This window comes from Dromaius novaehollandiae, chromosome 3, assembly GCF_036370855.1.
Source record: "Dromaius novaehollandiae isolate bDroNov1 chromosome 3, bDroNov1.hap1, whole genome shotgun sequence".
Taxonomy (NCBI): Eukaryota; Metazoa; Chordata; class Aves; order Casuariiformes; family Dromaiidae; genus Dromaius; species Dromaius novaehollandiae.
In genome coordinates, this window is record NC_088100.1 from 37,047,459 (window position 1) to 37,064,853 (window position 17,395).

At 40.5% G+C, this 17,395-nt stretch overlaps 1 protein-coding gene across 1 annotated transcript in view; it reads right to left on the reverse strand.

Moving 5' to 3' along the window:
- Positions 1-16,313, reverse strand: part of ELOVL4 (ELOVL fatty acid elongase 4) — a 36,881-nt gene extending 20,568 nt beyond the window's left edge. Inside the window, exon 1 of the mRNA XM_026121081.2 lies at positions 15,880-16,313. Coding sequence (XP_025976866.1) covers positions 15,880-15,976 — 97 coding nt within the window. The 5' untranslated portion in view covers positions 15,977-16,313. The remainder of the gene's footprint in view (positions 1-15,879) is intronic.
- Positions 16,314-17,395: the final 1,082 nt, after the last annotated feature.

The following is a 17,395-nucleotide window of genomic DNA, read 5'->3' on the forward strand; positions in this document are numbered from 1 at the left end:
AAAACCCTTCTTCTTCATAAAATGAGCAACTCTGATACAGTGTGGTAAGTACAGAACAATGCTGCCATTGCTCCTTCTTTTCACCATTTCTTTCTTGCTTCCTTGGTTGTCCTTAAAATAAGGTCCTAATTTCTGATATTAGGGGCAGACTTCATGACACGCTCTATATTTTCAATAACTTCCATATACTGTGATCTGCAGAGAAACAATTTCCATGGCACTGGCTCTACTTCCTTGCTTTCAGTCAATTTTACAACGTTTGACCACCACATTGCAAATGCAATGCTTGGAGGCCTCCAAAAGCAGTGGAAAAGAAGCAGAAGAAATGTAGCAGTCCTTGGGAAGCAGCCTAGCTGCTTCTATTACGACTGTCAAACCGAAAGGAAAAAAAGAAAGAGGGGCAAAACCATCCACATGCGTGAAAGCCTCCCCAAGACTGACGCTGCCAGAGCAACGGAAGTCAACCTTGTGACTGCAGCCACCAACAGAAGAGAAGGGCAAGAAGTACAGGGAGGAGTGGAAAAAAATTCTGAGAAGAACAGACTGGCTGCAGAAACACAGTCAATGAAAACGAATTGAAGAAAATGAGAAAATACAGTTAACTTTTCAGCAAGCTCCTGGACAAATACTTTTACTACAACATGATGTAGTCTATGGAAAACATGATAACAACTGCCATATATTACTTGGTCTTAGAACACTAAAGAACAGCCCCACTTTTTAGAGTTCATTGGATGCTACCTATTGAAACTGAAATCACATGGCTATGCTGCAATTATCACATTACTGTCCCCCTTACTGTCCTGCTCGCTTTTAGCAATTGCTCTATCAATCCAAATTTAAATATAACAGATCACATGATTAAAAAAATAGAAGAAAAGCAGACCCTCATCTTCTGCAAGGTATGAAGTAACAGCCAAAGATTCATCTCTGCCAAGCAAAAAGAAAGATGTCACTTCTTAATTTAGAGACAATTCTGAGAATAGCAGTGTGTGGCGTGCTTTAATCAAATCTACATCTCACTTTGCATTTTAGTATGCAAAGATACAACAGCATAGAAGGCAAGAGTTGCCTTCCCAGCCTCTTTGCACTGCCTGAGCAATACAAAAGGCAAGGACACGTCAGAGAATCTGGCTTCTACTTTCTAGCCCAGTCCTTCACAAGATCCTGAATGCTAAAATGGCAATACTGAAAAGATGAAAGAAGATTTGAATTCTAACCCAGGAGCTAAACATTACCATTCACTGCTCAAAATAGAAAAGCATGACCTATTCGAGATTTCTTTTGGGGGCAAAAGAGAGAAAGATATCTCCCTGATTTCTACAGGGGATAATGAGATTCACTTGGGGGTGAAGGTAGGAAGAAGGGGACAATGCAATCTTTTATGAAGGCCCAGTTGCACGTCGGCTTCTCCTCATACTTCATCAAAATTATAAACAATTCTTCTGCCTACTTTCAACAGGTACTACAAAATTGAAGAACTAAACTGGAGAAAACCAAAGATTGGGATTTCGTTGGCCTAACCTCTCCTAAGATAACTAACTACCCTTTGAACATAAAATGCCTGTAGGAGAGGGAATACTCAATCCTACAGTAGACAACACAGTTCTAAAGTATATCCTGGCCAGTCCAAACAGAAGTATATCAACAGCCAAAACCAAGTTGCTGCTAATTCTTATTAATTACAAACAACATCATGCACTTATTTTAAGGGCATTTAGGAGACTGCATATGATTATTTTTTTACTCACACTGTGGCACTAGAAAACACTGTATATTCTTCCCAGGAATTTCTAGATTTAAAAATTTGTTCATAATAAGATCTTACCTGAATGATACAAAGCAACTTGCTCAGTGTTAAACCAGCTCAGTGCACTATTATTGTTACACAGAAGGCACTGCAAAAACAACTTCATTTCAGTTTACCAGGCAAGTCTGCTTGTCCAAGTTCTACACAAAAAACACACACAGCTACACACAGACCCTTGTTCCAAGTTTCTTTTCAGATAAATCCTCTTTCAAACCAAGATAAATTCACTCACTTAACTCATCTGTTTAAGACGCAAACCTTCCAGGCTACTCCAAAAAATCCATCCTTGTCTTAGCAAAAATCGCATCATTTTGTGTCCTACTTATTAGCCGGTGCTGATGACCACAAATGATTTCTGCAAACTGAAGAAGACTGATAGCTTAAGGGACATATGAATGTATTAAATCCTGCAAAATTGACATGCAATCAGTAGATGATTATTTGAAAATAAAATAAGCATGAAGTAAAAAGGCAAACTTCCTGAATTAAAAAAAATCCTTCCAACTGCTTTGGAGCAAAATGACCAATGCCTTTACGTGATTAGAATTGACAGAGTGACTGAATCTTTCAGGGGATTAATGCGTCTGTCTTTCAAATCCTAAGACCCAGATTCTAATTTGATCACAAATAAAATGACTGTTATGGTAGAACAGCCTATAGTACAGGAACATAGGTTTCTGGAAGGCAGTAGAAGTTTTAGAATAAAAATTTAAAGCTGCACTTCACTGTAAACACAAATCTAGAATAAAATAAGGCATCTGTTAACACATTTCTGCTACAAAACTATTGTTCTGTATATGAAGATTTAATATTCTTTCCTTACATAAAATTTATGTACCAAAATCACAGGCAAACATTAAGTCTCACATTGCAAAGCCAAGATAAGAAATAGAGGAACATACGTATCTGAAATTGCTCTGAGGCACTTATCCCTGTGGGATTTAATTCCTTATTATGTTGTGCACTTAATAGGAAATACACACATAAAGCCCTCTCATTTCTCCTGTCAGCATAAGGGCAAGAGCAGGACCACTGAAAAGGACTAAATAAGAACATCCTACCTGGTAATGGCCATAGAGGACATAATTAACCCACATAACCTATATTGAAATATAGAAGAAGAAAGAGGATGAACTTCAATAAATCTGCACTTATGGTAATCTAGAGATAAAATCCAAAAATCTCCCGTGAAACACACTGTAAATGTATTAATGTGAAAATACATCTTTTAAAGGTAGTTCAGTATTTCCTTGCCACTAGACTGAGAATTTTTGGTAATTAAGTTTTCTGTATATTAGAGAGAGTAGGATCAATTTTTTTTTTTTAGTTTCCTCAGTAAGTACAAACTTTAAACAAATACACAGCACTGTTACTCGTGCATTCATCAGAAGACTCTTGAACTGATACAAAGGTGACCATCTCTCCTTTTAATTTTAGAGATAATATTATATAACTAAAATACATAATTTCTGAAATTACCTGTACCAATATTTTATTTAAAAATCAATACTTAACAAGCTTCTGTTTTTAGCTTAACAACGTATGCATTCCTCAGCTATAAGGTTGCTGCTCACTAATTTATCTGGAGAGCCTTTCAAAGTTATTAATAGCTATTGATACTATTCTCAGCGCAAAGACACTTACAGTGCCAATCCAGCACATCCATCTGTCCAATTACATTTCTAAAGACACTGCGGAAGTGATGGGAACTGTTTAAAAGTGGTTCTTCACAGTGGGAGTTCTTGTCAAAATAAACAGCAGATCTACAGAGAAGTCCTCCGAAAGCTCAACCAAGTTTAAGAAATTGAGATTTTCTTAAAGAATGAAATTTTAATTCAACTATATAAGCAAGGCAAACCAGAATTTTCTAATTAAAGTATTGTTCTATGAATTGCACTGTTTTATTATTCTAACATTTCACATATCTTGTCAGCTCCCACTACAACTGAAGCAAATTACACAACGGAAACATGTACCATATAATAAATCACGTCAGAAATATAACTTTATGCATCTTAAAACAAAATATTTTATAAAAACTTTCAGATAAACTTCCTCCACACTATTTTAACTGGCAAATAGGGGTGGGAAACACTAAGACTTTAGATTCTACACACCATACTTCTCTTTCTGCATTTGCATTAGAAATACTGGCTCGGTCCTGTAGGTACTTACAAATCAATATAACGTTCAAGATGGCTATACAAGCCCTGCAGACTGGCTCAGTTGAAAGTATGAAACTCAAATAAGTATTTACACAATTAGACCCTTGTAAATCACGTGGACTAGTATATCAGAACTGCTTTAAAATGCATTTACAGTTACCAGTTTGTAGAGATTTCAAAAGGGGGGGGGGGGGGGAGAGAAAAAAACCCTGCCTTTGAACTAAAACCTTAGAATGAAACAGCAACAACAATAGAAGCTATAAACTTATCCTTTACAATGGTGCATAACTACCTAAATAGTATGTACAACCTGAGACTCGAGACTGTGATAAGAAATACAACCACAGAATCAAAATAGATGGGCCGTATATCTCAGATTTAACACAAACAGAAGTTAATTTTTTCTAGATATTTATTACAACTTTAATAGAACAATTTAAAAGAATCTTTTGTTTGCAGGCCACATACAGTTCTCCAGTGCTAGAATTAGCTTGTCTGCTTCAATATTGATTATCCATTGCACCTTCCACTCTAGTCCTCTAATCTATTTCTTTTTAAATGAGAAATCATATGATAGAGCATAGGAGTCTTAACTCAGAGCTAGGCCTGTAGGCTTGTAGCTAGTGCACACACTAAAATAATACGCCTACAGCCTCACTCCTGCTTGAATCAGAGAAAAGTTTGTATGTCCTTGAGGAGGGACTGTGCAAGCAGACCACTGCAGGAAAGCAAAATGATTGGGACACAAGGGATGTCCAGTTTATGCTTCTTTCCTGTTTTTATCCCCAGTTTATATTGTACTTGGCAATGTCTGCAGAGAGTCTTCTGGCACTATGCATATTTCTAAGCAGTCCAACAGGGTCAGATACCTGTATCTAACTCAGGGCTACTGCAATCTAGTACAATCTGCAAAACAGAGACCAAGAAGCCTCCCTTAACTCATTTATACCAGCTAAGGTATCTTCTTTAGCAGACTTTGAAAAAATAATATGGTAAATTAAGATGGCAGAGACAGAGAACCCAGCAGAACATTTAACAGCTTGATGTGTTAATTACACCCACAGTACAAATTTGCTCCCTAAATCCAAAGGCATTAGAATTAAACCTCAAGAATCAGTCAGCTGTACTTTTCTCTGCTAGACTGAAGACCTATCTATTATCAAAAAAATTTTTCCCCTTCATTTGGGTAGTTATAAACAGCTCTCAGTTCACTTTTTAAAAAAAAAAAAAAAGAAAAAAAAAGAAAAAAGAAAACAGCTTGTCTTTCGCTAGAAGGCATATTTTCCAATCCTTTAATCATTTTCGTGGATCTTCTCTGTATATCCTCCAAACATTTACACAAGCCTCGTGACTGCTCAAGAGCAAAAACTACAACTGTATTAATCAAGTCAATGCTGCTTTCCCTACATAGAATAATTCTGTACCACCAAAAATAACATTGTAACACCAATGATGGCTAGCATCCATTAGAAAATAAACTGGTAAAACTAAAGGATGCTATATTTGACAAAAGTTCCAAAAAGCCCAACACAACAGCAGAACAGCTGGCCTTCTTATTTAAGATGATTTTTAATAGAGCAGGACAAAGAAGTCATTTTTACCTTGATATTCAAATATCCCCATCCACTCTTGAAGAAAGTATTTTGCCCACCCTCAAATTTAACTAGCCAAGAACAGAGTAATTCCTTTGGGCTGAGAACAAGAGGCATCAAAATTAAGACACAGTTACTACTTTAATACACTATGAAACATCAAACTAAGATGGAAGAGTTAAAAAAAAAAAAAAAAAAAGTCTTAACTACAACAAATAATGAAACCATAGGTTCTGAATGAAAGAAATAGATTTAAAAAGATTGCAGGCACAGCTGTACAAATCCTATTCCATCCAGAAATGGGAGAGATGCTCACCCCCAAACCGGACGGGCTACAGATAAGACTACCAGATATTGCCTATAATTAGATGTGGCTTTGTATTAAATTTCAGAGTTTTTTAACTGACTCTTTAGCCTTCTTTCAAGATATATACAACAACAGGTAAACTTTGCATACATTCAATATATCATACAGCTATGAAGAACATCTCCAGGAGCTGTTAAACACCTGTACATATGCATAAATGTTAAACTCCCATTAAAGTAGCAAGAATACCTAATCCCAATTTATTGTCAAAAAAACAGATGTATTCTACCTAGTATTATAACTTCTTGGGACTGCCCTAATTCAGTCACTAGCATACTATCTTTGAGCCTGTATACAACAATTACAGCATATGCTTCTTTCAAGAAAATGATAATAAGGGAATTAAGTTCAAGAGCCATATCAATTTACCATCAAGTCAAAAAAGATTTTCAAGTTTAACAGACTGCCTTGTTCAATTTTATTTACTTATTTACCTCCCTTGTTGATTATGATTATTTGTGAGGACTGCACAAACACTATTTCTAGGAATGGTAAAAATATATCTTTATTGAATTTTACATAAGATGAGCACAGTAGTAAGCCCTCAAAGCATGTAGTTTTTTTGTTTGTTAAAAGTTACCTTCCCCAAACACCCCAAAAGCAAGATGCATTCCCAGTCCAGTGACACCTGCATGTTTTTTCTCAAATGTTACAAGTTACTGAGCAAACAGATAGAGAAACCCTCCCTTTCAGGTTACAATTTTACGAATTAGTTACAAAACCCCTTGATCAAACCTGTATCTCCATTTTTCTAAGGAAATAAACCTGCTTCGAAAAACACACTTCAACAAGCTTTGCTTCTACAGTGTTTTTTTACTGACACTTTTGTTCAAACCTTTCTGATTTCAGCCAAAACTGTTTTGGAGAGCTCAGGAGATGCCATTAGTTTACGTCAATGTGGTCTGTCTCATGGTACCATGAACATAGTTGTAGGAGTATTAATAAACAGTAATAAAACACGCATGCATCCTGTGATTATATGTTGCAATAACAGATTAGAATATTGGTCTGTCTAGTATGAGTCAGGGTTTTATAATGCTGAAGGGGGTGATCACATAAGAAATCTTATCCGTAGGCACTTTTTTTTTTTTTTTAATTAAAGAGACCCTTAATTTGAAGGTAACATCCTTGGCAAATGCAAAGGATTATTACAATAGTTTTTATTAATAAACTCTGCAAGGCCTTATCCGCCATAGACAGACCTGTGTTATGTACTCCAACTTCACAGGACAGTGAGTGCAGCACTGAAACGTCTTGCTAATGTGCTAACACAGGGCAAGGACACCAAGGCATAACTACACAGCAGCTGTAAACAATTTACATTGCTGTGCTAATAACACAGAATGATTTGGGGCTGCAAATGAACTTTTACAGGCTCCTAGGTGCAGTGACTAAATGTGTGAAAACCAGTAATGGCAGTCGAGATCTACCAAAAATACCAGAAGGCTCCCAGAGACCATTAGGGAGGAGCTGCACATAGGCACTCTAATAAACTGCCTGTTTTCTTCTGTTTGCATCACCATGTGGATGCTGCTCAGCAATATGGTTTTACAGAAGGATGCAACTTTACAGAAGTAAATAAAATCTACAGGAAAACTTACTGAAACATATTAGCTCCTATCTTTAAAGTTCAAGGGCAGAAGACATGAGGTACATTAGGTCTTTTCTTGGCCTAAGACAAGTACATCAGTCAAAGCCTTCACAGAAAAATAACACTGCAAAACATTTACAACATTTCCCCTCAACATGCCTTCAACATCAGTATGAATGACAAATCTAGGGAGAAGAAAAAAACACAAGAAAAAAGATCTTGAAACACTGCTGTTGTTTTCAAAATATGAACTGAACAGGGAAAAGGTCTCATGCCCAAAGATGACCTGAATATGATGAACTCAGTCTTTCACTCATTAACCATATCAGTAGTAAAATAATAAATTTAGCAGTTAGATAATGCCATATCCAGATGGCTGTCAGAACTAAGTCTCTTTGCTTCTACAGCCACATTACCTTTCATGGTAACATACCACCCCAAATCTGAGTTTCCCTAATAGTTTCTGAAATACAGTTTTATCATTCTCGACACAAAAGTTTATGGATTACTAGAACTGAGACCAAACAAAATAAAAGAATATCTGGTCTAAATATCAAAGTGTTTTGGGGGTACTCTAATGCAAGTATTTTTATCTGCTGTTCCACATAACTATTAATATTAAATGAAAACTGAGAAAATATGCTTATAAAACCCTATATTTACAGCACAGGTATTCAAGTTAGCATCTGTATTTCCTATTTCCCCCCCCCCCCCTTACAGCAGTATTTTAAACCATTTTAAAACAGGTCATTACAATGATGATTTAGGAATAGAAGCATGTAAATGTGTGTATAAAGAGATAAATACCCTTCTTCTGGCAACCTTATATGAACATTAGAAAACAATATGAAGACCTCTCACATTTCCTATAGCCAGGGGAGGGAAGCAAGTAGATATCTGTAGATTGCTGAGACAGAAAAATGCTATGCTCAACCATGCAAACTGAAGCATACACAGGATGCAGTAAAAAGACACTTTTGAGGGACTGTAGAAAGCAATAAGGGAAAAGGAAAATATGATAGAAATAAACCAAATAGAATGCAAGATCATGCCAAAATAGAGGAGTACCCAGGGGAGATGGATGGATGGATGGAGTGGAACTAGAGAAGCAGCTCATGGTATAAGTAGAATACAATGCCACAGAGAGAAAGAACACTCCGGGTCAGGAGTTAAAGATCCACTGAAACAGAGCACATAAAAAAGGAGTTGAGTTTCAGGCACATGAGTGACCCCAATACAACAAAGAGTAGTTAGTACCCACAGCCATGCCATTATCTGACATCAAATGCAAGCCAAATCGAGGCAGCGTATTCCCCCTCACCTTCCATGAAAGAGGCAAACTAGCTCATGTTTATCTTAAGATACAAGCACACACAATGGGAGTTAATACAAGGCACACACTGCACTCAGTTCACCTCTTGGCTTGCCTTAGAGCTACTTATTGCTTTACCTGCAATCGAGGGTGCAGTCCTGAAAATCCTGATACAGCCACCACCTAAGCCAAAGCAGGCCTGAACTTCAGAGTTGCCTTGATTTATGTCTTTAAGATGCTACAAGACCTTGAAGTCCCTGTGCTCAGAATCACTAGAGTCCTGAGCACAGCTGCAGCCATATCACACCTTAACAAGATCCAGAAACTATGCACCCCCCACCTACATCTTCCTCAAGGAACATTAGTCAAATAGATAGCCTCAGACCACAGCTCACACACAAAACAAAAATGAGTCCCTTAAAAAATGCAATGGTAGCTTCAACATTGTTTTAAAATAGTCTGGGAAAGAGGCAGCAAAGCCCTGCCATGAAACAGTCCACCGTTCAAAGCAGTGCCACTTCCCTGACAAGAACTGTCCTGACAAGGGCTGACTGTCCCAGCATCCACTTTCCAGACATGCTCCACTTACACCAACACTCTTCACTAAATCAAAGCTTCCATTCTTTTTATGGCCAATTCTGTTTAAATTAACAAACTCTCATTTAGATACAGGTTTTCAGGCCATTCATGCTCAGCCCCATTTGTCTTTGCCCCAAAACTATTCTGTACATACCACAACAATTATTTCCCCTAGCCCTGTGTCCTACCAAATTCTTCCTTCCCAAAGCTCTTGTAATGTCAGCCTTTAAGTCATCCACTTTCATCCAAGCACTCCCTTAATCCTTTCCATGTGAATCTAATAACTCCAAACACCTGCCTGGACTGGCAGAGAAAAAGTAGAGCCTTGCCTCACCCACTCTTCATGACTCCTGATTACAAGCCCTTACAAGGAACTATGGCCTAAGTTTCCTACTTCTTCCTCTATTCATTGTCCAGTAAGAATATCTTTCTCCTTCCTTGTATTTATGTGGCCTTTGAAAGCCATGTCTGGTTACACAGGATGGAATAGCCATCTTGAAAACAACCCCTTCTGGTCTTCCATAGCTATAACCATACCCCTACTACAAGCCTTTTCACCCCTGAGCACAGCATAAATATGGAATGACTGTGAAGGAGAAAACAAAAAACAAAAAACACAAGAACAAGAGATCCAACCACCTATAAACAACAGCTCAACCACTATACTCAATTTATGTAACCAGTGCAGTCCCCAGGATCGACCCCTGTGCCTCGTGCCACAGATATTTCAGTCACAGAAGAATTCTTCACCTCTCACTGCAGTCTGTGGCTCCTCAACCACATGCCAATTTGCACCTCAGTAATGCTATGTATCCTCAGCTGAGGATATGATATACCAAGTAGTCCACAATAGTAATTAATGCTGTGCCATAATTTTAAACATCCAGTCCTTTGGCCATCCGCAGTAGTTACTAAGGTACTGGCTTGTTTAAACTCTGCTTAAAGCACTTTCCCAACCTTTTTCAAGGAAATTGCTTTAATAAAATTCATAACATCCCACTTTTTCTGGGGATTTAAAAAAAATGCTATATACACAGTCTTACAAAAGTCTTCAGAACTCCAGTTACATTCTTCTCCTGTCCAGGTTTCATGATAGGATCATCCCTTCTTTCTGCCATCTCATCCACACATTTCCTTTTGCTTCCAGGACATGCTGGCGAGTGTTCAAACAGAAGTTCGTTTCACATTCTCAATTTCTTTGAAGGCCTTTTTCTGTGTTTCATCTCATTGCTGAAGCTGAGAGTTGTAGATGATTACCTATAACTGTTCCTCCTTCATTTCCAGAAAGAGAAATCTTCCTCTGACACCTCAGTTTCTCTTTCAGTGTCAGCTTTGCTTCAGGCTACTCTCTCAGACTCCACTTCTTCTTGAACCTTGGTGATCCAAAACTTCCATTTAGGGATTTCCACTTCACAACTATTTTTCTGACTGATGTTTCCTTTTCCAAAGCTGACTGCATCTATTTTGTTCTGATGCATGTCTTCTGAGTTCTGCAATCCAATGAAACCTGATGATGGTGAAAGGTGAGTGGGATTTCCCTCAAACACCCTGCAAATTGTCTTCAATACCAACAGCTGCTTTTTCTTTACTAATAAAGTCCTTCCAGTGACCGGCAGTTAAAGGGGATGCTTAATTAAATGAATTGACTAAACTGGAATGCTCTTACTCCTCAGTTTGGTTCATAGTAGATTCACATATTCTACCTTGAACATTCTTTACCTTTGAAATTGTTTTCTCCAAGTGCTTCTTCTGCCCCAGGTTTTTCTTTGTGTTCCTACCACAAGACAGCCAAACCCAATACACCTGATTTTCCAGTGTCTGATGTTTCTTCCTGTTCAATCCTTGTGTTTCATGCAGTCATGGTCCCAGATCCAACGAACTGTTCCCTTGAGAAGAAAGTTACATCTGCAAACCAAGTACTGTGTCAAATCACAGTACAGTGTTCAGCCAGCCCTTCTGAAGCTTAGGAACACATTCTGCTTTTTCCTGTGAATGGAACTTTTTTTTTTTTTTCCCTTCATGGAACTTTATCTCATCTTCCATTCTCTCTCCTCATCTCTACCCTCTGAAGGACTTTCATGAGGATTCTTTGACTTCCTTGGCACAAAACCTCAAATATAACAAGGTACTACTTATACTTAGGTAATTCCACTGTTCTGCCAATCACCCCAATGAATTTTCCTAAAGCATAAATACTCAGGATCCTTTAGCCATATTTGGTTTCTGCATGGGGAAAAGAATGAGAGAAGAAGCAGCATGCATTTTCTTCTGATTCTTTGTTGCCTGGGCTGAAAAAGAAGGTAAGTCTAAATTTACTGAACATCAGTAAGTTTAAACTATAGGCTCAGATTTTCCTGGCAAAAGTTTTTATGCCAATTTGAGTTCCCAAGGAAGCAACTTTACCTGATCATTTTCAAGACAAACAGCTGCAAGTGTTTCCCATGCCTTTGCCATCCTCATTGTCTTACACTTCTAACCCAACTGGTAAAACCTACAACTGACATTTCTCTTGAACAAGATGTTACTTTGAAGACTATCCTACTACCAAAGTGAAAGTTTGCATCTTTCTGCTCTCTCCTTTCTTCTTGATGGAAAGAGTTTGTAATCCTATTAACTGCAACAGCTGTAAATAGGTGCTGTTCCAAAGCAATCCCACATGGCCTGGGATGGCCCCGCCTCCCTTCAATTCTGAGCTCCAAGAACAATCATCTCACCCAAAGTCTGTAATTCCCTCCATTGTTTAGCTTAACACATTCAAATTAATCAACTCCTCTAAAATAAATCTTTTGGATTCAGGGTTTCACAAGTCTCCTCTTCTGGCCCCTGTCTCCTACTCCCCTTTCCTGGATGCTGACAGACTCTTCACCCACAACGGCTATTTCCACATTCCTCTTTCCTGGTCTGCGTCCTGAAGTATTCGCCTTAGTAGTTCTCTTGGCTTCAGTCTGGAACCTCCCTTTAAGTCACTTGTTCAGTCATCTAATCACACCTTTAATCCTTCCCAGCAAATCTAACCCCAACCAGCTATCCAAGATGACAGAGAGAAGGAAGCCCTCCCCTATTACACATGCTAGTACCCATACTACCCACTACCTATTACCCATGCCTTTACAGAAATAATAGCAGGGAATCCCTAGATCACCTTTCCTGATACAGACTGTTTCCCCTAAACATCATGTTCTCTCTTGATGACTGCTAAGAACTTATCTTTGTCCTTTCTAAACTTTCTTTAAAGTTTACAGCTTCCTAAATGATCTCCTTCAGACTTCTCAGGTGAAAACATGATTACAACGGATTTTATGGCTTTCACAAATGGTGTCTAAAAAGATAGTCAAAGAATGCGAGAAAAGTAGTATATCAACAAATTAACATGAAAAAACATTAAACATTGCTAAGACTGAAAATACATATCTGAGTAATATATAAGGGCAGTGGGAAGTCACAGGATATTGTTATTATTCCCAAATAGTCTTTTAAATGCAAGATTTTTTTAAAGAGCTAACTACTTTGGATAACATTCTTAATATTAAAAATTGTGACACCATTCAAAAAAAGTCAATTAGGTTCATCATATGCACTTTTTTAAAAAAAAAAAAAAAACTTCAGAAAAGGATGGTTGATTTTCAAAAGAGCACAAAGCAGAAAGGAAAAAGGCCAAATCATTACAGTATGGAAACAAAGTAGCACAGGACTCAGTGGGACATCTGGCACAGTTCTACATGGTCTCATCACAGGAGTCCAGGGCAACAGAAGAAGATCCCTGCTGGCAGGACAATCCAGCTGAATATTAAGAGTAGAGTTAAGACAGACTTCGGTGTCCAGTACAACATGGAAGTGAAAACTGGAGAGAATAAGTAAGCTTGGTTTTATATGAATGGGAAATCTTTGTGTAGGAGTAGTAGTGGGAATAAAATTTCTTCACATTTTGTTGTGTAATTTTGCTGTGTAGTGGTGTTTCAGTATTTATTGTGTAATGTTATTGCATAGCATCATTTGTTGAGCAACTTTGCTGCGTGGTATAGTTTTATATTTAATGATATTGAACATTAGGCAATAGTCTTGCATGCCATAATTGATGTTGTTTGTTGAGCAACTTCACTGCTGCAGTTTTTGACACAAAGGAGAATTGTGTGAATTCACACAAGATTGTTGAATTCATGATTTCAACATGAGATGGCAAAGGGAGACAATTCATGATTTTTTTCCTGAATGAAAACACATATTGAAGAGCAGCAAACTGAGCATCTATTTAAAATGGAACTGGAACTTAGGACATTAAGATATTATTTTATTATATAGTAATGCAACATTGTCTCATAATGACACTTTCTTATCCGGAGTACATTGTTACTACATTGTGTGATAATACATGTTTCACGTATCTATACCTAAGAACTACCGAAGAACCTTGTTTTACATGCTACCGGGTATAAAAGTGACAAGATTATGACACAGCTTCGGTCCTATCCAAAACCATCCTTGCAGTGAGCCACCAAAATCCAGAATCTGAACAGGAAACTCCCAACCCTTCATGGAAAATGCAACTGATGTACTGCTTTATTGTGGAACGCTATGTTACAGCAAGACGACTGAACTTAGCTTCCTGTAATTAGGAAAAGTTTCCTTAGTCTCCTATAATTAGGAAGAGACTTGAGCATATTTTAGATGCCGACACAACAGCATCCTACTACTGCTCAAGATTCTCCAAAGAGGCAGCAGGAGAAGAAAAAAAAAAAGTTTCCTCTGTGTGTAGCACTAATCTAAGTTACTTACCTTTATATCATTTGCACAGACTTCCATTTTTATCCTCCCCCTCCCTTTTTTTTTTTTTTTTGGTCATTGTTGCTTACAACAAGCATGGTCTGTATACAGACTTAAAGAACATATTTGGAGTCCAGGAAAAATACCAGGAATTGAAGTCTTTTGCAAACAAAGCAAGCAGTCTATAAGAATATGCATTTTGTACCCACATCTATTTTTACATTCATCTGAAAATGCTAGTAAATGGCTAGAAGAGCCTCTCTTTCATGCATTACCTGGGAATCTACAAATAGTTGTACGTAACAAGAGGCGGAGAAAGGGAGCAAACCCTGGTAGATTACAATGAACTGCTGCTGCAAGCATTTTCATCTGATCTCATCTTCAGGCAGGTTTTAAATACAGGAGAAAAATATGCACAAAAGTTTAATGTAATTTTTAAGATGTGTCAAAAAATAAAATTGTAAGATAGGCTGGGAATGCAGATCATGCAAAAATGAGCTCCCTGCACCTATAACATAATTTATTATCTGACAGATGGCAGCAGGCAGGGGGTGGAAAAGGAAAGACTGCTGATGCAGTAGTGAGCTTCCAGTATCTGTAACCAAAGCCCCATATTTTCAGTTATCACACTGCCACAAAATACATCCATAGTTACATTCACTCCAGAATTTTCTCCATGTATTTCTAGTTCTAAATCATAATAGCTCTAGACCTCATCACTACGCAGACAACTACAAAATGAAGAAAGCATCCACGTACTATTATTCTTCTGTCAACGGCTCAAGCCTACTTGCAACAGCAACTCCATGATGCCAAGCATCATAGCAAATTACCGTTTTTTTTGCTGTCCCAGTACTGAAAGCTGCTTTTCACATTTCCTTGTGTTCTAAGACATTTTCGGTTTCTTCAGCAACTTCTACGTTGCAGTTATGGGTTGCCAGTAGACAAGTGGGTCATATTGAAAACGGAAAACCATAGCACAAACCCAAATGCACTTAATGTAAAATTAAAAGCTTTTACGTTGACGGTATTCACCAGTTCCTCATTTAATTTGCTAAACTCCACCATCTGCAAAATGCAAGCGATGCTGTCACCGGATTCCCGCCTGCCACAGGAGTCAAAGGCGTAGTGTGAACTACCACAGGGCCCCACTCACCCCTGACATCAGATTCCTGTGTTATTACCCAAAGGGAGGCTGTGGCAAGAAGCAACCAAAGGAGCGACTCACGCAGCGGGTAAGACTCTAGTAACATGATTTTGCTACTTAGCGCAGATTACAGGCAAGAAATGTAGCACGATCCAGCACCTGGCCGAGGGGCAAGCACCTGTGCGCACATGCGTGGGGGGAGCCCTTGCTCCGCCGTGGGGACATGCTCCGTGCCGACGGCCACAATAGGGGATATAAAATAAATATAAAATAAATATAAAATAAATATAAAATAAATATAAAATAAATATAAAATAAATATAAAATGCCCCAAGCACAGCCGGAAGGGTGCAAAGCAGCCGGGGAAGCCGGCAGACCCCGGCCCTCACGCCGCAGGAGGGGCAGGGGCCGAGGGGCCAGGCCCCCCCAGCCCCCCCCGCGTCTCCCGGGCAACGGAGCCATTTTGACCGCTGCGCGTCCGCGGCAGCGGGCGGGGGGCGGCGGCCGGGGAGGGGGCAGCTCCGGGATGGCGGCGGAGCCGCCGCGGCGCGTTACCTCGGATGCTCCAGGTCCAGCGGTAAAACTCGAGGGTGTCATTCACCACGCTGGACACGAGGCCCGCGGCCCGGAGCGGCTCGGCGGCGGCGCCCATCGTGAGCAGCAGCAGCAGCGGCGGCGGCGGCGGAGCCGGCAGACGTATCTCGGTGCGCGCGTCCGTTACCTCTGCGCCGGGGCTGCTGCTGCTGCTGCTGCCCTCCCGGAGCCGGGGATGTGATTTAAATCGCTATCTCTCGGTATCTTCCCTCTAGACTCCGCCTCGCTCCCGTCACCGGCTCCCGTGCCCCGCAGGCAAGGAGGGAGGGCGGGAGGAGGACGGGGAGGCGGCGCGGCGCGGCGCGGCGGCCACGGCACCTCAGCGCCGTCCGCAGCGCCCGGCGCGGAGCGGCGCGGCTCGCGTCACGTGACCGCGGCCGGCCGGCGGCGGCCCCGGGGGCGAGCGCGCCGCCGGCCGGGCCGCGCAGGCGCAGTCGGGGCGCGGCGGCGGCGGGTGCAGGTGCGCGGCCGGGGCCGGGGGGGCTCGGGGGCCCCAAAGGCTTCCGCGATGGCCTGCCGCCTCCTTCACTGGGCATCCAGGGTGGGAAAGTGGTGGTGCATCTTCTCATTTGCCCTTTATTTTTATTTTAATGTATATTTTTACCATACTGGGGAAAAATTGTTTCAGTCAACTTTTGTTTTCTTTCTTCCTTTTTTTTTTCCTAGCACTTTGGGTTTTTCTCCTTTGCTCCCCTCTCGCTCCCTTTCGGTGGGCAGGCTGAGGCACCTGCATGAGCCGTTTTCACTGTATCTCAAGCTGTTTGTAGAGGTGCCAACTTTTCAGCTGACTTTGCCAAGAAACCTCAGCTAAAATCACTTCCCCTCCCAGCATTGATAAAAACAACAACAATAACAAAGGGATCTCGCCAGCTTCTTTTCCCACTGGTGGCAGTCAGTGGTGTTTCTCTGACCAGCAACTCACCTCTTACCCAGTCTACTCCAACAACAACCAGTGCATGTTTCACACTTTCTTTTTCCCCGTGTCCCATGGACCAATGTTTTTGTGGTCATTTTACAGCACGGAAGGGTTTGCTGGTCACTGACGGCTGCAGGAGAAGGAGCCCCCGTGGCAAAGGCTGCTGGTGACACTCCGGTTCATCCATCCTGTGCCTCGTATCTCAACCTGTATCCTGCCTGATGTCTGTGCACCAGCTGTTCTGGATACGTTTTGTCACTGGTCTCCCTCCTGCGAGCCATGTGGCGTGGGTGGCTGCACCAGGCGCTTGTGAACGGTTTCCGCATTGAGGGGGGCTCCTCCATGGCACAAGCTCTCCTCCCAGCGGATGGCCGATGGGCTGGTGTCCAACACTCCCACCCCTGGTATGTCCAAACTGTGTGTCACTCGCCATCGCTGGGTCTGTGCGAGCGCAGCCAGCACTCCTCTTCCGCTTGGCTCCCAACCCCTGCAGCTGTGGGAGAGGTGCACTGGACCTGGCTGGTTGCTCCCTCGTGACCAGCTGTGCCTGTAGCTTGGAAA